Source organism: Hyperolius riggenbachi, chromosome 1 (assembly GCF_040937935.1).
Source record: "Hyperolius riggenbachi isolate aHypRig1 chromosome 1, aHypRig1.pri, whole genome shotgun sequence".
Classification (NCBI taxonomy): Eukaryota; Metazoa; Chordata; class Amphibia; order Anura; family Hyperoliidae; genus Hyperolius; species Hyperolius riggenbachi.
In genome coordinates, this window is record NC_090646.1 from 457,179,635 (window position 1) to 457,204,672 (window position 25,038).

Consider the following 25,038-nt stretch of genomic DNA (forward strand, 5'->3'; position numbering starts at 1 on the left):
TGGGTGTCAAGTATCAAAAGCAGAAACTGTTTACCTAAAACTGTGTCCCACAAAATACCCTAGTATTTGCACTCTGTTGCAGGAATACACTTTCAACCAATATAACAAGCTCAATATAAAGATGTACAGATTAACACTAGCCCTTGTACTATGCAGAAGTGAATATCTAATTGGTTTTTATGGTTACTTCTCATATGAACTAAATCCATCAGGACAGGTTTCAGTCAACTTTTGGCTTAACGTTACAGAATAGATCCAACGCTACATTAATGCATAAAGTCAATTTAGCCACAGTATATAATAGATGACCTATGGGCCATTCACACTTATTTGAATTTGAGGGCGTTTTGCATTTTGGCGAATTAGTGTTTGTCACATATCTAATGTAATTCAGTGGCATCACATTTTTTTCTCTGTGTTTCTTTTATCTGCCTTATGTGTTTTTTTTTTTTTTGCATTTTTTTTGTTTGTGATGAGCCATTTGTGTTTAATACAAGTCAATATCAATGCAGAGAAATCACTGAAAAATGTAGTTTTGTGTAAAAAAATCACAGGCAATGTTTAAATTAATTAGATACATTTTCATGTAAATTAGCTTCATTGGTATGCAGAAAAAATAAAAATCTGAAAATTTGTCTATAAATGTGCATAAAAATGCACATAAAAGTTCATTTTAAAAAGTACCCAATGGCTACAAAAACCACAAACGCAGATTCTTGCATGCGAGAAATCCCCCACAGGGACATTATGGGTGGAATGTCTGGACCTTCCCCACTGGACACAAATACAAAAGAGAGTCTATCCCCTTTACATACTGTCCAGATGTAAAACATAATTTTGTGGAGTTGTGCTTTAAACGCAAACACAGCAGTCACCACAAAAATGCAGGCGAGAGGCGAGTACCCACAAGTGGTTAAATCCCACAGTCGTGTGAGATTAAATAGCCTGTGTCATTTAGCCATTTGACAAGTGAAACATTTCTTCTGGAATGTGTTCCCACATCAGTAAAATTATTGTTATCAGACACCTTGCTTCAGCTTCAGTGTGTCTCTGTGAACGTGGTCTCCTGTGCTTCTGTCAGTGTCATTGCCAGATGAAAGGATGCACTGTGTGGGAATGTTATTAAAGCCTTCAGTAAACCACAATCAGAATATCTCTACTCTGGGTGAAAAGACAAGAAGCCTTGAACATAAACAAAAAGCTTCTAACATCAGAGTACACAGCGGCCTTGAGAAAGTAGATGTTGAACAACTACCAGTAAACATAAGCGATCCTACTGACAGAACATTCTAACAGTAAGCAACATGTGGAACAGTATTTCGGTCTTCAAGAAGCGTAAACATACATTGTAATACATAAAGAGGAAAACAAACTGCTGTACGCTATTGTTCTTTGCATAACTCCAGGGCTGGCGCTTCCATAAAGGCAAAGGGGGCAATTGCTCCAGGGCCACAAACCTCTTAACTTAACTTACCTATGCTCTCCAGGATCACTGCAATGCCATGGACCCCACTGACACTAGAACCGGCTCTGCATAACTCCTCACCCAGCCAATCATTTTTAGTATATGACTGTGCTTCATGCAAAAAAGATCAAACTTTGTCAGGCCTGCTGGACATATAACCCTGGAGCCACAACCTTGTTTCCCAACCTCTTTTCCTTACATATCTTACTACATTACTAACTACAGTATATTTTCACTGTGGAAAAGAAGGCAACCCCCTGCTCCATGCTAGGTTGAGAGCTATAATTACTTTTCATGCAGGACCTAAACATTCATTGATGTTATGGCAGTGTAAGTGCTGCTATGCAGGAGCGTAACTAGAGCTTGCTGGACCCTCCAGCAAAACTGAGTCAGTCGGGCCCCCCTGCAAAAAACCCTTTACCCCCTTCCCAGGAAAAATCAACCCCTGCCCCACCCCCACCCAAGAGCGATCAGAAAATTGGTAATCAGAAATCACCATTCGGTAATTGATTTACTGCAATTCGGTAATTTTAGCTCAATCACAGAACTCAAAAGCATTGGACCAGTCAGAGAATGCAGAATTTTTCCACGAAAATCGGATTGCTGTGGTAATTATAGGCCAATCACAAGACCTATCACAGAAGGGGTGAACAGCACTCATTATTTCTAATCTAAGGCTCCATTGAGTAAGTGGAACTACAGATCACATATTTACAGTAGGTGGTGAAAGCATTGCTCACCACTGTAAATCTACAGATGGCCTCTCTGTAAAAATGGCTTCTACATGAATAGACTCCTAAAAAGGCAATTAACGATATGATTCTTTGGACGTTCGATTCTCCAATTCGATTATAATATCGCTTTGCATCAATCCATTTTTCGGATCGATTCCAATAAAGGACAACTGTAGCGAGAGGTATATGGAGACTGCCATTTTTATTTCCTTTTAAACTATACCAGTTGCCTGGCAGTCCTGCTGATCTACTCGGCTGCAGTAGGATCCGAATAACTCCAGAAACAAGCATACAGCTAATCTTGTCAGTTCTGACAATAATGTCAGAAATACCTGATCTGCTGCATGCTTGTTCATAGTCTATGACTAAAAGTATTAGAGGCAGAGGACCAGCAGGACAGCCAGGCAACTGGTATTGCTTAAAAGGAAACAAATATGGCAGTCTCCATGTACCTCTCACTTTAGTTGTTCGTTAATCTGAAGGAATTTGATAGCAGCTATCTTTACGATTGAGGGCTTGAATGATTGTTTCTGATTGACTGATCCTCCAAAGAATCGTATTGTTAGTGGCCACCTTGAAACCTTTGAAATCTTTGTGTACACAAGGGAACTGATTTATGAAGACGTTATCCAGAAAACTTGATTTGGATTCTTTTTAGAAAACTATCTCTGTCTGGCATTGGTTGGCAAAAGTTTGGAATCTTCACGTGTCAAATCACAGTGAGGATGAGTGAAACAGTGGCCGTGTAATCACGGAAGCATACACGCACCTGCCGTAAAGACTGTTTGCAAATAAAGCGATGCACATAACTAAAATTGCATGACTGCTATCACACAGACTTCACTACTCTTCAAGCTTCGTGAATCAGGGACAATGTTTCCAGGAAGGTTAGAGTGCCAGATTTTTTATAATGCGCTAAAAACAGTGTCTCACTTTCTACTAAAAACACTGCAAAATATAGTTTTGGAGACTTAAAGAGAAACTCCAACCAAGAATTGAACTTTTTCCCAATCAGTAGCTGATACCCCATTTTACATGAGAAAGACAATGATTTTCACAAACAGACCATCAGGGGGCGCTGTGTGACTGATTTTGTGCTGAAACCCCTCCCACAAGAGGCTCTGAATACCGCGGTACTGCTGGCAAACTGCCACAATGTAACAATGTTCAGAGACAGGAAATAGCTGTTATTAGCTGTCTAACAGACAGAGCAGCTAGAAACAGCTAAATAACCTGCCCACAGTAACAATGTCACCATGTAATAAATGTCAGAATGTGAATCTGGGAGAGGAAAGATTTTACAATGGGCAAACACTGACTAAATCATTTATACATAATTATGGTAAAAAATGAAGCACTTTTTTTTACTACATTATTTTCACTGGAGTTCCTCTTTAAAACTGAAATGATCCCTTTCAGGGCATTTCCAAAGAGAGAGGCGACAATGCATCCTTTCTGAATGGTTGGGTATCGCCATGGAAACTATTCCTTAACAGCTTTGTTGGCAGGTGAGGAAGGTCTGTGTTTTACTATCCACCAGTTAGGCTCTAATGTACTGTATATCTCTATTCCTGAGATCATGTCAATGTATGCTGATTTAATGGAAGCAGGCAGGAAACTGCCAGCATAGCTCCAACCGTCTTCAAGTTAGGAAATGGCTGTGTCTATATAAACAACATTAGTTAAGAATTATACTTAAAGAAAACCTGAACTGAAAATTAAAAGTCAAAATAAGCATACACAAGTCATACTTACCTCCTGTGTAGTCTACTCCTCAATCTATTTTTCCTCTCCTGCATCCTGTTTGTCCACTGTGATCAATGGATTTCTCCATCCTCCATTTGGAAAATAGCCATTACACCATAACAGCTTTCCGGTCAGCACTCAGTTAAACTGTAACATCCCCCACTTGAGCCATAGGGAAACATGGACACATCAGCTCTCCTCTCAGCTGTAACTGACAGCAACTGATATATAACTGACAGCAACTGCTATATTTCAGTTCTGACAAAATGTTGTCAGAACTGGAAGGGATCATTGTCAGAAGAAAATGGTGAGCTTCTGAGAGGAACTGATGGCAAGGTAACTATGTAATGTTCATTTGAAGTTACCTCATGTGTTTATTTTAAATTATTTTACTCAGTACAGGTTCTCTTTAAGATACTAGATGACTTGCTCATATGTGTACAGAATTCCCATATTGCTCAACATAACCCAGTAGCACTGTAAAAGTATGAAGGGCTCAATTAAACCAAAACGCAACCTTACTAAGAATTGTTTTCATTATTTTCAATTCTTGCCTCTGTAAACCCCTTTTCCTTAGGTACTCAAAGCAAAGCTCTGTGGCAGAGAGAACCAGAGCTGAATCTGGCATAAGGGATGAGTAACAAGAGTACTTTTACTTGAAATAACTGAGCTATTCTTACTTTGGAGAAGTGGAGTTAAAACATTAGGAAAACTCCCCACAAAAAAGAAAAAAAAATATATTTCCGTATTTGGTCCAATTTGGCTCTGAGTGGGGCATAGAGGTGTCCCTAAAACTAGTCAGGTGAGGCTTTGGGGAATTTCCCATGCTCCAGTATTTTTCTATATAGTATGGGTATAAAATGAGCCCTATATAACTCATTACATACTTTCTTCTTGTTTGCCATGCAACACATTTTCTATGTTTTGACCCCTTTTAATGTGATTATTTTCTTAATTTTTCATAGTTCTTATACATCTTGCCTATCAATGAAATTTATTTTTATTGTTGCTTAAAAATATGTTAAAAAAGGCTGTTTAGTCAGATGACAAAACCTTTCCACACTTTTATAAATACAATAAAAACTTTTTGGACAAAAACATTTTTGACCAATCAAAATAAAAAATGACAAATTTATAGAAACGTCATTATTTAATAAATCATCCCCATTGACTAAGTAAGTTCACATTTGATGAGTAAATTTAGCTAATACTTAAATCTGCCCACTAGATGTCAGCATTTCAACACAGGTTAAAGAACAAATCCTTGACATCTGTTTTGTAGGAAAAACAGGTAATCATAGTTTGGTTCATTCATGTATATGTGGTCATCTATATATGTAAATATTAATGGTTATTATGTAAAAAGGCAAACTACTGGCAGCAAGAGGTTTTGAAAAATGAACCTTTAGAGTTAAATAGGGACATGAAATAAGAAGTCTTGGACTGTGAAATTCTATCTGTTGGCCAAGCAGCTGTATCCATCTCTTATCTTATATACTAAAAGATAGTTGTAACACGGTGTGGATGCAGTACTGTGGACAGTGGCGCAGCAATAGTAGGGTGCAGAGGTAGCGACCGCATCGGGGTCCTTGGGCTAGAGAGGCCTTGAGGAGCCCACCCCACAAACACAGTATTAGCTCTTTATTGGTCCTGTGTTGATAATATTCATTTCTATAATTGATTTTAATAGTAGTGACAGTTTCCCACCCCCTTCTTGCACCTCTGACACTGTGGTTGTCCTTGATTGGTTTTGGTGTGTTGTATCAATTATTATCTATAGCATGCTTGGGGGGCCCCAATGCTAAACTTGCACTGGGGCCCACAGCTTCTTAGCTACGCCACTGGCTGTGGATGCAATGCTGTGCATGCATATTACAAGTGCCTACTGTGCTTGTGGCAAGGGGGAGGGGGGAGGTCTCGCTCACGCAGAGGCACGCACTGTGGATTCTTTTTTTTAATGAATTGGGGGATAACTGTTCCTTTTTAATAAAAAGCTATAGCAGGTGTTCACTGTGAATGATAAGGTATTCTCATTACTGTGTGGTCAGCAGAATTATTTGCTCATTTCTCTGCCAGCTCAGTCTGACGCTGGTTGTGAAACTGTGATGGACACTCAGGATTAAATCACACCTGAATTGAGATGGATATGGAGGCTGACATATTTATTTCATTTTAAACAATGCAAATTGCACAGCTGTCCTGCTGATGCTCGGTCTCTAAGGCTTTAATCTACAGACCCTGAACAAGCATGCAGATCAGGTGCTCTGACCCAAGTCAGTCCCGATTAGCTGCATGCTTGTTTCAGGTGCATAATTCAGACCCTACTGCAGCCAAAGAGATCAGCAGGACTGCCAGGCAGCTGGTTTTCTTTAAATGCAAATAAATATGGCAGCCACCATATTCTTCTCATTTCAGATTCCCTTTAATTCTACAAGTATAAAAATATGAGTATGCACATCCTTGGCAGAGATCATAAGGCTGACAATGGCCTCAATTCACTAAGATCATGCTGGTGATAATAAGGCAAGAGAAAACTTGCCACCACACAGTGATAGGTATTTTCAGTGTTAATTCACTAAAGAAGCTTGCCTTATAAAGGTGTAGAGATAAGTTTTCACAATGAGAATTTTATCTTATCACTTCAGTCCTTAAGTTACCTCCTCTGTAGTTATTTCCACATGCCGTTAATTAACAGACTGTCCTTAAAGAGGAGCTGTTAGGTATTGGGTCTCAGAGAAAATAAACACATATATCAGTAGCTAAAGATTGGCTGTACTTACATTACATAAGCATTTCACTGTCCACGTTTGGATTTCACAGAATTTGTATATAGTATATGCAGAGATAGATGCTCCTGACAGCTCATGGCAGGCTCCATGTTTGTGAAGCCAAATGTGTCGTCATGTCCTGCCTGCTTCTGATCACAGATAAGCTAGTTCTTGAACAACACGGTGTGCAGTGAATATTAATGAGCCATGTGGCTAGGAACAATAGCTGACTCCTGCAGTGTAGTCTGCCCAAGATTTATCAGTGTTATCACGCTGGACTGATTAGAAGCTGCTGTACCGTCTCATTAGCAGCCGAGGGGAGGGCCCCAGAATGCTTTGCAGTTTAGCTGCGGCTTGCGTCTTTATGGGTCTATAACAGACTTAAGATAAGCACACATCAAAGGTAACTGAAATGTTTATCTTCACTAATGGCTTTTGAGCTTCCTTCTAAACTGTTTAACACAGGAGAATAGAGGTTTAAATTAGCTTCTGCAGCCTGACAGTTACTCTTTAAAGAAAACCTGAACTAAAAATTAAAAGTCAAAATAAACATACACAAGTCATACTTACCTCCTGTGTATTCTACTCCTCAATCTCTTTCTCCTTTCCCGCGCCCTGTTTGTCCACTGTGATCAAGGGAATTCTCTGTCCTCCATTTTGAAAATGGCCATTACCCCATAACAGCTTTCTGGTCAGCACACTGTTAAACTGTAACAAAGCCCACTTGAGCCATAGGGAAACAAAGACATTACTTGGCACAGCAGTTGTCCTCTCAGCTATAACTGCCAGCAACTGATAAATAACTGACAGCAACTGATATATTTTAGTTCTGACAAAATGTTGTCAGAACTGGAAGGGATCATTGTCAGAAGAAAATGGTGAGCTTCTGAGAGGAACTGATGGCAAGGTAACTTTGTAATGTTCATTTGAAGTTACCTCATGTGTTTATTTTAAATAATTTTACTCAGTACAGGTTCCCTTTAACTTTGGAATTCTGTAGTTATTTTAAAGATTGAAACATTAACTTTAGAGATCTCTCATTAACTTAAGGACAGAAGAGTTAACTTTAGGTTTGTCTGAGGTAAAATGTTTCCTGAATACTACATGCCTTATTACCAAGGTGATAACTCTAGAAACAGCTCAGAAACGTTATTAAAGACAGGAGATAAGCTTAGGGAATTGAGGCCATTTATCTTTTTTGCACCTCTTATAGCCTTTAAGGAATTCAAAAATCTTTATTACAATTTATGGAAATCCTAACAAAAAACTTTTATATTTAACTTGGTATAACTTTCCTGGGAGCACTGAAAGGGTTAAGCCTCAGTGTTTACTGCACAGCTGAGGCCCTCTGATTAGCAGCTGCTAATAAGAACTACACAGAGTACAGTGCAGTGAATTTATTTTCCTTTTCATTGTCTGCTGTGCAAGAGTTTAGGTCTGCCTTAACTGTAAACTATGTCATTAGAAAATAATATAATTATGAAAGTATAAATCACAGAAAGTGTCATAGGTATTTTTATATAGATAAACAAGTCCTTTGTCCATAGCAGCCAATCAGATTTCATATAGCATTTCCCCATAATAGTCAGAAGAGTTAGGTAAGGATAGAATCCTAATTGGTTGCTTTGAGACGCAGTTCTTTCTCTTCTTGTGCTACAATTCCCATGAATCTGGCGCATTTGTTTGCCATCTGCAAGGTACATGTAAAAATGGATAGAAATGCAGATTTAAGGTAAACCAAAAGATTTATATGGTAATATGGAACTGTACATCGCACACAACATACAGTAAGTTATATGCAACAGACAAAGCAGAGGTAGATATACTTCTAAAAAAATATTACTGCACTTCCATGTTATTTTTTTATTAGAACATTGTAACTGTACATGAGAGGTGACTGAGCATGCTTTTCATATAATTTCAGAGCCGCAGTGCAATTTAGGAATGGTATGTACATATATCCTCGAGTATGAGTCTTGAAATGTACGTCTGATTCACTTCAGAAAAGTATAGGGGTTGACTTATACTCGAGTCACGGGCAACACTGAGTACATCGAGTAATGTGTGTACTAATAGTGACATTCCCATTTTCAGCAATTTACCCAGTGGTAAGTGATACATTGAGGAAAGGAAATGCCAAGAAAATACAGGTCCGAAAGTCCTGGCCACAACAATGAATGAGGAAATGGGCAGCAGGGAAAATACTGGGCTGTAGAAAGGGGAGCGAATAATGGCTGCACTTGGGTGCCTGGATGAGTTATTGGCTGCACTTAAGGGAAAGGAGGGGGTTAATGGCTGCAATACTGTATGCAGTGCAGTCATTAACCTATCCTGAGCCCCATGTTCAGCCATTAACTTTGCTGCATAGACTTATACTTGAGTCAATAAAAAATTCCAGCTTAAGGGGGTTGAATATTGAAGTTGATTTACACACAAAATTGATTTGTATTCGAGTATATACAGTATTGTTAGTTTTCAATTTCTCAGGGCCTATTTCCACTAAGTCCCAAATCTGGGTTGAATCTGCAGCATTTCCTCACATATGAGAGGGGCCGGAAACGCTGCCTATATCTTCAATGGCATGCAATCCAGATCACACTGTGGAATGCTGCACATTTTTGCAATACGCAGCTGAATCACTATAGCTGTGCGTGGCACGGCTTAGCAATTCGGTACAGTGAAAGTATAGAGTTCACCGCTGCACTGCAAACTGTAGGAGACCCTTGGTAGCCTAGTCCAATAGATGAATGCAGTAGAAAGGGAATGTCCGCAACAATGTCTCTTCAGAAATGCTCAATATTTATTTAGGACATATCCTTAAATCAGTCAAAAGTACATAGCTGACATGTTTCGGGCCAGGCTGCCCTTAATCATAGCTAAAAACGCAGCTCATTTCATCCGGTTTTATGGGTGGTGACAAGCCACGGTGGAGCATGGACCACCCCTCTGTAGGGAGGGGCCAACACACAAGTGTCAAACTCCAACCATGTGAAAGCCACCATCCTGTACAAACATGGACTCACATTTAGAACTTATACAATTAATACATAAAACCAAAATACAGAAAAAGAGAACAATGATACAAAATCGCACAATAAAAAATGCAATATCTAGGCGCTAGATACACGCTAGAGTACACAAAAAAATCCCCCCAAGATACAGAAAGGCCTCTCTTTTACGGATTATTGACAGTAGATTACCTCCTCTCCTGGGTAAAAGAAGAAGAGGTGATCTACTGTTAATAATCCGTAAAAGAGAGGCCTTATGGATTTTTCGTCTTGGAACCAGAGCCCCAAAAGGACTTAATGCAAGGTGGGATCTGGCTCTGGTGACAGGTTGATTTATAGCTAATCCTATTTCTGTATCTTGGGGGGATTTTTTTGTGTACTCTAGAGTATATCTAGCTCCTTTAGATATTGCATTTTTTATTGTGCGATTTTGTATCGTTTTTCTGTATTTTGGTTTTATGTATTAATTGTATAGGTTTTAAATGTTTGTACAGGATGGTGGCTTTCACATGGTTGGAGTTTGACACTTGTGTGTTGGCCCCTCCCTAGAGAGGGATGGTCCATGCTCCACCCATAAAACCCGGATGAGATGAGCTGTGTTTTTAGCAATTCGGGCTGTGGTTATACAGCAGAACAGGAGATGTGGCGGAAACAGCGTTGGAAATGGTTGTGGCTCGTAGTGAAGATTGGCCCTTAGTGCACCTGTGATAAAAAAGGGATAGTAATTCTCATCTTTTTGCAGCAGGGTCTTCTGTCACCTTAGGCCTACAGCTTTGGTGATGATCAAAAACAGATTCAGATCTGATCTGATACAGTCACTGGAGGTAGCATTTTGGTAGATGGATAGATGGGTTCAAATTCAGTATAAGGATGAGCGTTTTTTGTTCTACCATCTGGGCCCTCTAGTGGCTGAAAGATTATGAGTCATATTTGATCATCAAGGAATGTAACAACTGTATGTCCAAAGAAAAAGAGAACCCAGATAATTCTACTACAGGGAAGGACTTTTACTACTACTACAGGGAAGGGAACTATTACTTTATACGTGTTATTGTATGCGCATAAATCAGTTTAAAAGTTAGAAACAGGATAACATTAATACAATTTTTGTTTTTTGTACACATTTCTTATCTTATGATTAAAACATCTTTTCAGCATTACCCACTTAAGGACCACAGTGTTAAACCCCCCTAAAGACCAAGCCATTTTCACTGAATAGGCCACTGCAGCTTTAAGGCCAAGCTGCAGGGCTGCACAACACAGCACACAAGTAATTCACCCCCCTTTTCTCCCCACCAACAGAGCTTTCTGTTGGTGGGGTCTGATCGCTCCCCCAATGTTTATTTTTTCTTATAAATATTTATTTGATTATTTTATAAACAAATGTTGCTATTTATTTAACAGAAAAATTCATCCCAAATTAACTAAAGTTGGATATTGCTGTTCTTACCTGGCATTTAATATAATATAATCTTTAATCTGGCTGGGTGCTGAAAATGTATTGTGTAGGTGATATGAGAAAATATCTTCTGTGCCGAGGCTAAACAAGCTTTCATGAAAGCAACAAATAACGCGTACGTTAAAAAGGGGTGCTGGGAAAAAAGGACGCGGGGTTTTAAACGATAAACATGGATAACGTTTAAAAATATAATGTACTATATTTTGTTTAAAATTAATGTTTTATAAAGTTATAAATCATTAAATAATGTGCATGAAATCGGCAATTGTGAAAACGTTAATCTTCCGTTTAAAAAGTGAAACGTATAATAACGTTTAAAAAAAAAATTAGTAAGTAACCCTCCCTGTACCTACCCCTAACCCCTAGACCTCCTGGTGGTGCCTAAACCTAAGACCCCCCTGGTGGTGCCTAAACCTAAGACCCCCCTGTGATAAGCATTAATAACGTTTCAAAAAAATATTGTGCGGTTTTTCGTTTAAAAATAATGTAAAAAAAAAATGTTTTACTGTTTTTCGTTTAAAAGTAATGTTTAAAAAAAATATTGCAGTTTTTCGTTTAAAAATAATATGAAAAAATGTATAAATCATTAAATAATGTGTAATCCTGAGAAGCAGTTATAAAACATTAAAAGTCTCCGGGCGCCGCTTTTAAAACGTTATTTTTCACCGGCGCCCTTTTTTCCTGATGGGCGCCCATTAAACGATATTTATTATGGGAGTGAATGGCGGCGCCCGATTTGTCCACTAGCCTCCTGCGCCCTTTTTTACTGTTACCACAAATAACTGGCTCTTCTCTATACAGTGACTGCTGCCTACCTTGTGATATAAATGTAGGCTCCTCCCAGCAAGACGGAAATGATGACAACAGGGATGAATATCGCTAATGCCATGTTTCCTCCTTCTAAAGAAGTCTCTGCTGCTGCTTCTGCCACTGTAGAAAAAGATAATAAATGAATAGAGGTTAATAACATGTAAGGAAGAAAGTATTAACTGAGCTAAAAACATTACACTAAGTAACAATGGAGGAGAAGAGGTGCCCATAGGTATAATAAAACTATGTTAAAACAAATAAAATGAGCTTACCTCAATGAAAACAAATTCATGTAATACAGTAAATTAATTTCAAAATGCACTGGCAAAGTGTTTTGTGGGTCTGTGCCCACTTCCTCAGGCCAAAAGTGCCAAAGGTGTGCTATGAGCCAAATTTGGATTGGTTAGGAGATTTCCATACATTAGTGGTCACAAACAACCATTTCCAATCGTTTATACGAATAATCAATCGTAAATGATCATTCGCCAAATTGTACCATTAGTGGCCACGTTAACAAGACCAGTATCTCTGATCACATACAGGGGGCAGTATTGATTTACATGAGACCAGGTGGAAATCCAAACCTGTTATTATTAGAAATTGTTCTCAGGAGCTTGGGCAAGGAAAAAGTACTAGCTCATTCAGACCTGAACTCCTTTGGGACTATGCCACTGTAATTTTAGTATTATTTTAGGGGACCAAAATGTAGAATGTTGAATGTTTATTTATCTCTTCTTTGCTTTAAGAATGGGAAGACACAATGGGGGCCTACTGTGGACTCCATACAGTTCTTATGGCTTCCTACACAACTAGATTGATCTTCCGGGTATGATTTTTTGAGAAACAAAGGCCCATATGCAATTCACTTTTTCACCTAACTTTTCTCCTAAGTGATAATTTTACACCTTGTCGATAAAATGCCTTTGAAACCACCAGCAAGCATGAAAATGCTCACATTTTTTTGAAAGTACTTTTTCATCAACTTTTTGATACTTTTTCAATTACAAAGTGCTGAAAAGTTGTTTTAAATAGAAGATGAAAAATTATCTCCCAGGAGAAAACTCAGGAGAAAAAGTTATTTGCAAATGGCCCATATACCCTTATTCAATTGACATTTTCTCCTATGTGATAGTTTTTCATCTTCTGTTTAAAATAAGTATTCAGCACTTTGCAATTGAAAAAGTACCAAAAGTTAAGAAAAAAAGCACTATCAGAATTATTTTTGCTTAAATGCTTCTTATTGATTAGGTGTGTGTAAGGATCCGCTCAGCTGGCTGCACAGGCAGACAGCTGTTTGACCATTCCTTGTGTCTGAGGGATGCAGGTCTCTGGATAAGAGACCTGGCTTTGTCTTGCAAGTTCCAGGCCTGTTCTGCTGCTGAGGGATTTGCATACATTGGTTATGCAAATCACCTACCTGCCTCCTGTGATGACTGGCACTATAAAAAGCTATGTTTCCCAGAGTCCTTTGCTGGTCATTCCTTCTGGGTTTGTTGAAACACTCCTAGAGTGTCAGCCATGCTATTTCTTGTCGAAGTTATCGTAATTCCTGGGACTGCAGTAGGCAGCTTCCCTAGTGCAGTTAGATAGCATATCTGTTTTGTCTGTCTGTTGCGATTGTCCTGTCCCAGCGGTGGTCGACAGGAAATCGTTCTGTTTGTCTGGGTGCTAACCGTGGCAGCGGTTGCTACAGGTAGTCCCTTCTGATCTGTCTTGCTTGGATCGCACTAGTCTTGCGCTAGCGCTGTGGATCCTTCTGTTCTGTTTTCCTGGATCGCACTAGCCTCTAGCGGTAGTGCTGTGGATCCTTCTGTTCTGTTTTCCTGGATCGCACTAGCCTCTAGCGGTAGTGCTGTGGATCCTTCTGATCTGTCTTGCCTGGATCGCACTCGCTCTGACGAAAAGAGCAGTGGAGCTTTCCTCTCGTATTCCTGTTTTCCGTTTGTCTGTCTTGTCTGATACGAATGCTTGCTGTAGGCTCGGTGAGGTAACCGCTAAGCAAGCGCTCACGTTCTTTGTTTTGTGTTTGTCTGTCGGTGGTTAGTTAGGCGTGCTTGTCTCTGTTGTGCTTAACACGCGGAGACCGCGCTGTAAACACGTTCGCTGTTGCGAATGAGTGCGGTGTTCACGTTTAGTTAGCGTTTGTTATTTTCGTTGTTTTCTCATTGTTTGCTGTGCCTTTGCTCCTCTCGTGCCCTGTCCTTTTTCTGTCTGGTGTCTCTTGGCAATCGCCATTCTCTGCGATTGCGTTCTTGCTTTGGTTTCTGCCGATGCGTGTTCACCGTCGCTGGGTCGCGACTAGATTGGTGGATACACATTCATCCTATATCTGTGCTCTTTCTCTTTAAGGGCTGTTCAGCCCTGCGTGTCTTAGATCTGTACAATCCCCATCTGGCATCTGTGGCCGTGCAGCGATTGTGCTCGTCTGCACTCCACAACACCATCTGCCGGTGGGAATTGCCCTCTGCTGGTGCATAGCACCTAGCCTGGGTTCCCTTAATTATACGCTTGTGGGGGGTTTTCGTTGTGTCAGTGCGCATCTTGTGCGCTGACCACGAAAACGATTCCGCAATCGTTACAGTGTGAACATATCATTTAGGAGAAAACTTAGGAGAAAAAGTGAATACAATGAGGGCAAGAGTTTTGTAACGCCAAGTGTATTGCCACCTCAAATTGTCAAACAGACATAATTCCATTTAGAATAAAATTTACATTGCTGTTTGAATTTGGCTTGAGGGACTTCAACAGGAACTGCTTGGCATAGGAAAGACAACAGAGAATTTCAAGCCAGTAATTTCTTAATGAATTGTGCTACTAATACAAGCCAACCTGTGATGAAACGCGGAAAAGCCGCTGTCTCTCAAGGCGAGGCGGCTGTTTCCGCGTCCAGCATGGCGTCACAACGCGGAAAAAACGCTGCATGCCGCTTAGGCAGAGCGGCGGAATCCGCATCGGAGGCGGCTTCCGCACTCAGTTCACTGGATACATTGCAAGACAGTACTGGTGTGGCTGGGACTGATAGTCCACCAAGATTCAGACTTACACGCGCGCGAGCACAGAGGCAGAGTTTAAATAGCAGTTAGAAGGGTGTCGGCTGACCAGCTGGGTCAGCTGACAAATTCCACTGCTCTCATTGGACCAGCAATTAGGGAGGTCCTGGAAAGGTCCTAGAGTATATATACTGCTGGTTGTTCACTTGCTCTTTGTCTGGCGTGCGATCACATATGTGGAAGCACCCAGATCCGTAGTCAGATCCGCAAGTGTGCCGGGACCAGCTGGAGCTGTAATCCTACACTTAGCTAGATTTTGTTGATAGCTTAAAGTACTAGTTTGATTGTGATTATTTGTTATGACTTTTGCCTGCCTTGACTACCCTTCTGAACTCTGATCTTGTACCTTGATATTTCTGATACCCTGTTGCCGAACCCCGGCTCGTTTCTAGACTCCGTCTCAGCCTCCTGATTCTGTACCTCGATATTTCTGATACCCCGTTACTGAACCCTGCCTGTACTTAGACTCCGCCTTTGCCTCCTGATCTTGTACTTTATCTGTCCGTGTGTGTACGACCTGGCTTGTCCGACCTCGAGAACCGACCTTACCGTTAGAGGCGGTTCCTCGCTCTGTTAGCGACCTTTCCTCCTGAGGGTCACTTCCAGACATCCCTCCTACTGTCAGTCTGACTCCTCCCATCTTGGAGAGCTCAGGTATGCAGAAGGAATCTGTGCAGTACTCCTTGCTGCACTGAGGCCTAGTCCTCAAAGTGTTACTGTTACACCAAACACTACACTCTACTCAGGTGAACAGAGGTTAGCTAGTATATCGGATTATCGGTGAGACTGCAGATCACTTATAATCTGGTATATATCTGTATTCCCAGTGATACTGCAGATCACCGGTAATCAGATCCTCTCTGTGCTTCACCGATCGTTACAGAACGCCAGACCAAATACAAAATGGACGCAAACACTGATTGTCTGGGTGTACTTGCCACTTCGGTGGACAACATCAATCAAGTACTGGGCGCCCACATAACTCTTATTGATGCCCTATCAGGGTCTGTACAAACCCTCCAGACATCAGTGGATCATGTGCTATCCTCTCCTAGCTCTGACATACGTATGCCTGTACCTGAAAGCTTTTCCGGCCACAGATCTGACTTCCGGAATTTTAGGAGTAGAGTATTGTCCTATTTTGAGTTGAGACCCCAATCTTCGGGTACTGAGACCCAGAGGGTCACGTTTATAAAGACTTTGTTGTCTGGCGACTCCCAGTCTTGGGCATATAGCCTGCCCGCCAGGGACAAAGCTCTTACCTCTGTAGAGGAATTCTTTAAAGCTATGGCAGTAATTTACGACGATTCGGACCTTGCTTCGACTTCTGAGCGGAAGCTCAAGCTTTTGCGTCAAGGCGAAGGTCCGGTCGAAGATTACGCGGCCGAGTTTAGGAGGTGGTCAGTTACGGCCAGGTGGGACACTTATGCCCTATTAGATCGTTTCTTGTCAGGGCTGTCCGATGAGGTCTCTGATTTGATGTTAAGCCAGCCCGAGCCCAGAACAGTCGATGAGGCCATCTCAGCGGCCATCCGAATCGACCGCAGGCTGCGCTACCAAAAACAGACCAGGGGTAGTTCCCGTGTCAGAGGGGTATCTTACACTACGGTCCCAGTAACTCCACCTCCTACTATTTCACCTTCTCCCGTCTTGCCTCCATCCGAGCCGATACAGATTGCTCGGTCAAAGTTGACCCAGGTAGAGCGAAGACGGAGAATGACCGAACAGCTGTGTCTGTACTGTGCTGAAGGGGGGCATATAGTACAGAACTGCCCTAACAAGCCGGGAAGATGCTACCGTTTAGGAGTGGTAGGGGGTAGCACCCTAGGTGCCCGGCTCATACCCTTAAACGAAAAACGTTTGCTCCTTCCATGTATGATTACATGGGGGGACAAATCTGAAGCCACAGAAGCCTTTGTTGATTCTGGCTCCGCGGCTAACTTTATGAGTTCAGAGTTCGCAGAAAAGTTGGGCATTCCGCTCACCCCAGTAAAACCACCTATCCAGGTTACTGCTGTGGACGACTCCCCGCTGCAAAGGGACCGTCCGCTGTCTCAGACACCAGAGGTGGAAGTCACTATTGGGGTTCTGCATAACGAAAGTCTACGTTTCTTTGTATTACACATGACCACCTCCACAATTGTTTTAGGAATGCCCTGGCTGCAGCTCCATTCGCCACAGATTAATTGGGCTACAGGACAATTAACTAGTTGGTCAGACTTCTGTTCCCAACAGTGTCTAGGGAAGGTGACTTTAGGTCAGACCAAGTTGCATGTGGAGGGGGTTCCCGAGCAATACTCCGAGTTCTCGGATGTATTCTGTCCCAAGGCTGCTGACAAGTTACCTCCTCATCGCCCTTTCGATTGCCCCATCGATCTCCGTGCCGGTTGTATGCCCCCTAGGGGTCACCTGTATAATTTGTCTGGACCAGAGAAAATAGCGATGCAGGAGTACATTCGTGACAATTTAGCCAAAGGGTTCATTCGCCCCTCCCGGTCGCCTGCAGGGGCCGGATTCTTTTTTGTTAAGAAAAAAGACGGAGGGCTGCGACCATGCATCGACTACCGTGGCCTGAATAAAATCACGGTGAAGAATCGTTATCCGTTACCATTGATAGACGATTTATTTACGCAAGTCACCAACGCTAAGATCTTTTCAAAATTAGATCTGAGGGGTGCATACAACCTGGTCCGCATTAGAAAGGGTGATGAATGGAAGACGGCCTTCAACACTCCCGACGGGCATTACGAGTACTTAGTGATGCCCTTCGGGTTGTGCAATGCGCCAGCCGTCTTTCAAGAATTAATTAACGAGGTATTCAGGGAGGTGTTGGGTAGGTTTGTACTAGTATACCTTGACGATATACTAATCTATTCCAACAACCTCCCCGAGCACAGGGTCCACGTTAAATTCGTGTTGGACAAATTGAGGCAAAATATGCTGTATGCCAAGGTGGAGAAATGTATTTTCGAGGTGACCACTGTCACATTTTTAGGGTATGTGATCTCCACCTCAGGCCTGTCAATGGATCCTGCCAAGGTCACAGCTGTCCTGGAATGGCCACAGCCAGTGGGGTTGAAGCCCCTGCAAAGATTTTTAGGTTTTGCGAATTACTATAGGAGGTTCATAAAGGGGTACTCCACGATGATTGCCCCTCTTACCAGTCTCACAAAAAAGGGGGCAGATACCAACCACTGGTCTCCTGAGGCTGTGGCAGCTTTTTCTCACTTGAAAAAATTGTTTTGCTCTGCACCCATATTGAGACACGTAGACACCTCTTACCCATTCATTGTGGAGGTTGATGCCTCAGAAGTTGGAGTAGGGGCTGTGCTGTCTCAACGCTCTGGGCTGCAGGGAAGGTTGCACCCGTGTGCCTATTTCTCTCGGAGGTTTTCACCGGCAGAGAAAAACTACGACATAGGCAACCGGGAACTTCTGGCCATTAAATTGGCATTTGAAGAATGGCGCCACTGGTTAGAAGGGGCAGAACACACGATCACGGTGTATACTGATCACAAGAATCTGGAATACATCGAGGGGGCTAAGAGACTAAGTCCCCGACAGGCCCGTTGGTCGTTATTTTTTACGAGGTTCAGATTTATTATCACATACACTCCAGGCAGCAAAAACATCAAGGCAGATGCCCTGTCCAGATGTTTCGAATTAGAGACAGCACAGGCCCCCGCTCCTGAGTCCATCATCCCGCAGAGGCTGGTGTTAGCAGCCACAGAGACCTGGGAGGATTGGACAAAGGTTTTGGGTCCCTTTCAGCAGGATGTCCCTGAGGGAAAACCGGAGGGGGTCTTGTTTATCCCACTGTTTTTTCGTCTACAGGTCTTACAAATGTTTCATGCCCATAAGAGTGCTGGTCACCCTGGTGCTGCCAGAACGCAGGATCTGATTGCCAGGTGTGCTTGGTGGCCTTCTATGGCATCAGACTGCAAGGAATATGTCAGGGAATGTGCGGTATGTGCCAAAAGTAAACCCTCCCGGCAGGCACCTGTCGGTACCTTACAGCCTTTACCCGCCCCGAGTGAACCATGGACCCACTTGTCCATGGATTTTGTGGGTGAGCTCCCCAGGTCTGAAGGCATGTCGGTCATTTGGGTGGTAGTCGACCGCTTCAGCAAAATGGCCCATTTCGTGCCTTTGAAAGGACTCCCCTCGGCCCAAGAATTGGCTGACCTATTCATCGTCCACATTTTCCGGCTGCACGGCATTCCGGAGAACATTGTGTCCGATCGGGGAGTCCAATTTATCTCTAAATTCTGGAGGGCATTTTGCCACCAAATGGGCATGAAGCTGTCTTTCTCGTCAGGCTACCACCCACAGACGAATGGGCAGACTGAACGAATTAATCAGTCTTTAGAACAGTTTTTAAAATGTTACGTTGCAGAGGCACAGAATGACTGGGTGAAGTTTCTGGCTTTTGCAGAATTTGCGCAGAATAATTTAAAGAGTTCTTCTTCTGGTTTTTCCCCGTTCCAGATTGTGACAGGGAGGTCGCCCAAGTTCTCCCCTTTGCCAGTTGCCTCTTCTCCGTTCCCAGCACTGGAGGATTGGCAGAGGTCACTCAGGGACAATTGGGGAATTGTTAGAGATAATTTGCAGAAAGCGTTCCAAAGTCAAAAGGGTCAAGCGGACAAGAGACGTTCCATGGAATGGAAGTTTCAGCCAGGGGATTTAGTCTGGGTGTCCACACGTCACTTGACCCTGAAGCAGCCTTCTGCCAAACTGGGCCCCAGGTTTGTGGGTCCGTTTTCTGTGACCAAAAAGATCAACAACGTCACTTATACCGTTGATCTCCCCGCCAGCATGCGTGGGGTGAGATCCCTGCTCAAACCTGCAGTCCATGTGGGCCCTACTCCTCCTCCTCCTGTCCTGGTGGATAGTCATCCTGAGTTAGAAATAGAGAAAATTTTGGACTCTCGCATTGTCCAGAACTCGGTACAGTATCTGGTACACTAGAAGGGATATGGCATTGAGGAGAGACAGTGGGTACCGGGGACTCGCATGCATGCGGATGAGTTGAGGAAAGAGTTTCATGCCTTACACCCCGAGAAGCCTGGTAGGAGTTGTCCGGAGTCCACTCCTCGAGGGGGGGGTACTGTGATGAAACGTGGAAAAGCCGCTGTCTCTCAAGGCGAGGCGGCTGTTTCCGCGTCCAGCATGGCGTCACAACGCGGAAAAAACGCTGCATGCCGCTTAGGCAGAGCGGCGGAATCCGCATCGGAGGCGGCTTCCGCACTCAGTTCACTGGATACATTGCAAGACAGTACTGGTGTGGCTGGGACTGATAGTCCACCAAGATTCAGACTTACACGCGCGCGAGCACAGAGGCAGAGTTTAAATAGCAGTTAGAAGGGTGTCGGCTGACCAGCTGGGTCAGCTGACAAATTCCACTGCTCTCATTGGACCAGCAATTAGGGAGGTCCTGGAAAGGTCCTAGAGTATATATACTGCTGGTTGTTCACTTGCTCTTTGTCTGGCGTGCGATCACATATGTGGAAGCACCCAGATCCGTAGTCAGATCCGCAAGTGTGCCGGGACCAGCTGGAGCTGTAATCCTACACTTAGCTAGATTTTGTTGATAGCTTAAAGTACTAGTTTGATTGTGATTATTTGTTATGACTTTTGCCTGCCTTGACTACCCTTCTGAACTCTGATCTTGTACCTTGATATTTCTGATACCCTGTTGCCGAACCCCGGCTCGTTTCTAGACTCCGTCTCAGCCTCCTGATTCTGTACCTCGATATTTCTGATACCCCGTTACTGAACCCTGCCTGTACTTAGACTCCGCCTTTGCCTCCTGATCTTGTACTTTATCTGTCCGTGTGTGTACGACCTGGCTTGTCCGACCTCGAGAACCGACCTTACCGTTAGAGGCGGTTCCTCGCTCTGTTAGCGACCTTTCCTCCTGAGGGTCACTTCCAGACATCCCTCCTACTGTCAGTCTGACTCCTCCCATCTTGGAGAGCTCAGGTCTGCAGAAGGAATCTGTGCAGTACTCCTTGCTGCACTGAGGCCTAGTCCTCAAAGTGTTACTGTTACACCAAACACTACACTCTACTCAGGTGAACAGAGGTTAGCTAGTATATCGGATTATCGGTGAGACTGCAGATCACTTATAATCTGGTATATATCTGTATTCCCAGTGATACTGCAGATCACCGGTAATCAGATCCTCTCTGTGCTTCACCGATCGTTACACAACCTCTTTGGAACTTCTAAAATACCACAGACAGAGAGGAAGAAAACATAGTTACTTGTGTAACTATGGACTCACCTTGCAATGCATGTTCAAACCTGTCTTGTGTAGCTGTGGAAGAAGAAAATGAAAATCAGTGACTTGTAAACATTATATGACAGTCTGAACATAGCAGTACATCATATCATCATATCAGGTCAGGTGACAGATTTATTAGATAAACAACAAACCCTAGCTTAACTTGGTCCACCGGAATAACCAAGGGTTGATGTGCTGTGCACTTTAATGTCTTCATTTATGCATGTTTTAAAATATTTGAGTTGAAAGATTGCAGTAATCAATGATATCCCACCTATGCATTACCACAGGTCACTATATGCCTATTTTAATTCATTAAACTACTGAACTCACATGTGATCTGGTGAGTTATGACTGGGTAGCACACGTTGGGCCTGATTCAATTTGCATGCACATTCCCTGCTTATTGAAGCACCATGCACATTGCTGGTGGGCACAGAAGCTCTAGTAACATTCTCTGGCTCTGAGGGGTACTGGAAATGGTGAGGGTTCTATGGTTCTATCCAATCAGATAAGCATTCCTGGGCCAGCTTATGTGTACAGGGTTCTTCCTGAGGCCTCTTAAAACTTTAGATAAAGGGAAACATTTAGAGACAAAACAGGAGGATTATATTTTGTCTGTCACTTGCTAGAGGTCTTTGGGATTTTTCTCCTGGTCCTGCCCCTGAACTGCCACTTGATTGAGGTCTAGCAACTTTCAAGTTGATTGCTTTTGTCCTGATTATTGCAGCCTCTCAGCAATACAATTACACACACTCTGTTGTGTGCAATTGTAAATGCATTACACACCCTCTGTTGTGTTGATTGCAGTTTTCTACCTTGTTTGAGGAGTCTCTGTAAGGAAGACTTTCCTCTAGAGGTGTATACGCACGCACTACCAAATGCAACGGCGGGTCTGCCGGATCCTTCCGCTGGGCGGTCTTTAGCCGACAGTATGCTCAGCGGATCGTTCAGTAAACAGCCTTATCAGTCCGCCGAAAGCACGTACACACGTACACACGCGCATACTGTTGGCGAAAGACCACCCAGCGGGAGGGTCCGGCGGACCCGTCGTTGCATTTGGTAGTGCGTGTGTACGCACCTTAGGACCTCTTCTGGTAAAATGGCTTCCTATTGTAAGCCCTAACTTTTTTTTACAGGTTTGACCAGGGCTTATTTGAATTTCCCACTGAGGAAGACATGACCAGCTCATTTGGATTATCCCACTGCAAGCCCTGGTCAAGTCAATAAATATAGGTAGGGGCAACTGCAGGAAGTCAGATTAGCAGAAAGCCTCAAAAAAGACACACCTCATGATAGAGACTATTTTATCAAGATAGAAACTGCGGTCAACACAGAGAGGAGAGGAGAGTCAGACTACAATCAACGGGACAGGAACTAAACCGCAAATAATGTGAAAGGTAAAAGATTGCAACCAAACATCACATCATAATGGATGACTTGGAGAAGAACCCGGATGACTTCTAGAATGTGAAAGATAATTACTATTACTACCCACATCCATGTCTTTATTGACTATTACACATTTAGAAAACTGTCAGTAAATATTAGCTGGGTCAGTGGGAATTAATCTTAAACTGCTGCCTCTGAATACTGAACATCTCACTGGACTACAGGATGTCCAATGAACCTACTAATCATTGGTAAAATGACCAAGTAACTATCAATCAGGGGCATAACTATTGAGAAGCAGCCCCGCATCTGTAGGATGTCCCGGAGGTGTGGAGGACTAACTACGGTAATAACCTTCCCTCATTTCGATACAGGGATCAATCCTGAAAATCAGGTGGCTTTGTGGCTACACTTGTTAAGGGTGTGAAGATAATAATGGCCATACTTGTTTTATGACCCTTGGAAGATAGGCCCACAGGCCACAGGCTATGATGGTCACCAAGGGGAGGCCAGGGAGATGTGTGAACGTTTGCTGGAGGCCATGATGATTTGTAGTTACTCCACTGCAAGCAATAACTAGATTCTTTAATCCTATATGTAATACATTAGGGAAGATCAGCTACTGTATATCAGCTACTCTTGCAATTTAGTATAAAATAGCTGGATATTTATGATGATAGTAGATCACTGAAAGGAAATGTAGACTTTTGCCAGTCTTAATTCCTCCAGAATCAATACCTCAAGCAGTGCTTCAAACTGCAAATGAAAAATAAGCCTTCCATACAAAGGAGTAAATGCATGTTCCTGGCTGTTGAGTTTCAGAGATCGTATACCATTGCGGGTGTCATTTATCAACCTGCTGCTGATTAATGAGCTTGTTCTGGCTGCAGGTTTAGTCTATCTGAATGGGAGCTGCGGACAGAACAGCCACATTAAGCAATAATGGAGTTTGATGACTTGTAACTCCTCCTATTGCTCTATATAAATACTCCATAAAGAAGGCAGCTAGGTCAATTAATGTGAAACTATAAGGCTTAAAGATGTGTTTAAAATATCTCTAGCAGTCAGTTACCCTCCATTGACTACAGGACAAGCTAAGCAATATAATGAGATTCTTGGAATTTGGATTGGGTGAAAGAGGTAATATTTAAGTTGAATGAATGACATTTATACATATTTACATAGTTACATGTGGAGTTTGAGTGCCTTGCATGTACATATCTATGCATCATGTATGCAGTATCAGACATGCACACATATGTGCACAGTGAATGCATGCAAGCATACACACACACACAAACATACTCATTCATTACTCATACATGTTCAAATACATACAAATGCAAGCACACATGTGGCCTTGAACACACATACATACATACACACACACACACACACACACACACACACACACACACACACACACACACACAACACACACACACACACACACACACACAAACTCATTATTCATACATACTCAAACACATATACAAATGGAAAGGTTTTGGTGTTTCATGAAGTAGACTCACACTCCTGGAACATCTAGGTGGTAAGCAGAGAGAGGCCAGGAGCCCAATGGTGCAGTACCGTTAATTTAGGGGTATTTGTAAGTATGTATTTTGTATTTGCAAGTATGGGTTGCAGATCTCTACAACCACTGTATAGGCTTGCAGGGAATAAACCATCTCCGCTCGGCTTTCCAAGTCCTGCAGGATAATGGATGGTCACTCTCCTAGATATGGTTTTGGGTAAAACTATAACCTCCAACAGAGGTCTGACTAGAAATTTGTGGTGATGGAGGCACCCCGAGGCATGCATACTCTAATGCATGCTGTTACAAGGCACTGTGAATTCACCTGAGGAAGCGGAATAGTACCCATGAAACTCAGTGTCTATCCTGTTTTGATTAAAACATTTTTCCATTTGAACTGGTGTCACGTACACACACACACACACACACACACACACACACACACACACACACACACACACGCATGTATACATACACACACATGCCTACACACACACATGTCTACACACACACACATGCCTACACACACGTACACACATACACATGGCTATACACACACAAACACACACACACAAACACACACACGTGCATACACACACGCCTACACAAACATGCTTACACACACACACAGAGGCACGTATACACACACACACACACACACACAGAGGCATGTATACACACACACATGCCTACACACACACACACACACATGGCTATACACACACACACAAACACAGACACGTGCGTACACACACGCCTACACAAACATGCTTACACACACACACA

At 42.6% G+C, this 25,038-nt stretch overlaps 1 protein-coding gene across 2 annotated transcripts in view; it reads right to left on the reverse strand.

Moving 5' to 3' along the window:
• SEZ6L (seizure related 6 homolog like) overlaps nt 1-25,038 on the reverse strand; it is a 575,113-nt gene that overhangs the window by 15,498 nt on the left and 534,577 nt on the right. For both annotated transcript variants that reach the window (XM_068238978.1, XM_068238971.1), the window contains exons 15-16: nt 21,327-21,359; nt 11,996-12,110 (exon numbers count right to left, since the gene is read on the reverse strand). In XM_068238978.1, coding sequence (XP_068095079.1) covers nt 11,996-12,110; nt 21,327-21,359 — 148 coding nt within the window. The remainder of the gene's footprint in view (nt 1-11,995; nt 12,111-21,326; nt 21,360-25,038) is intronic.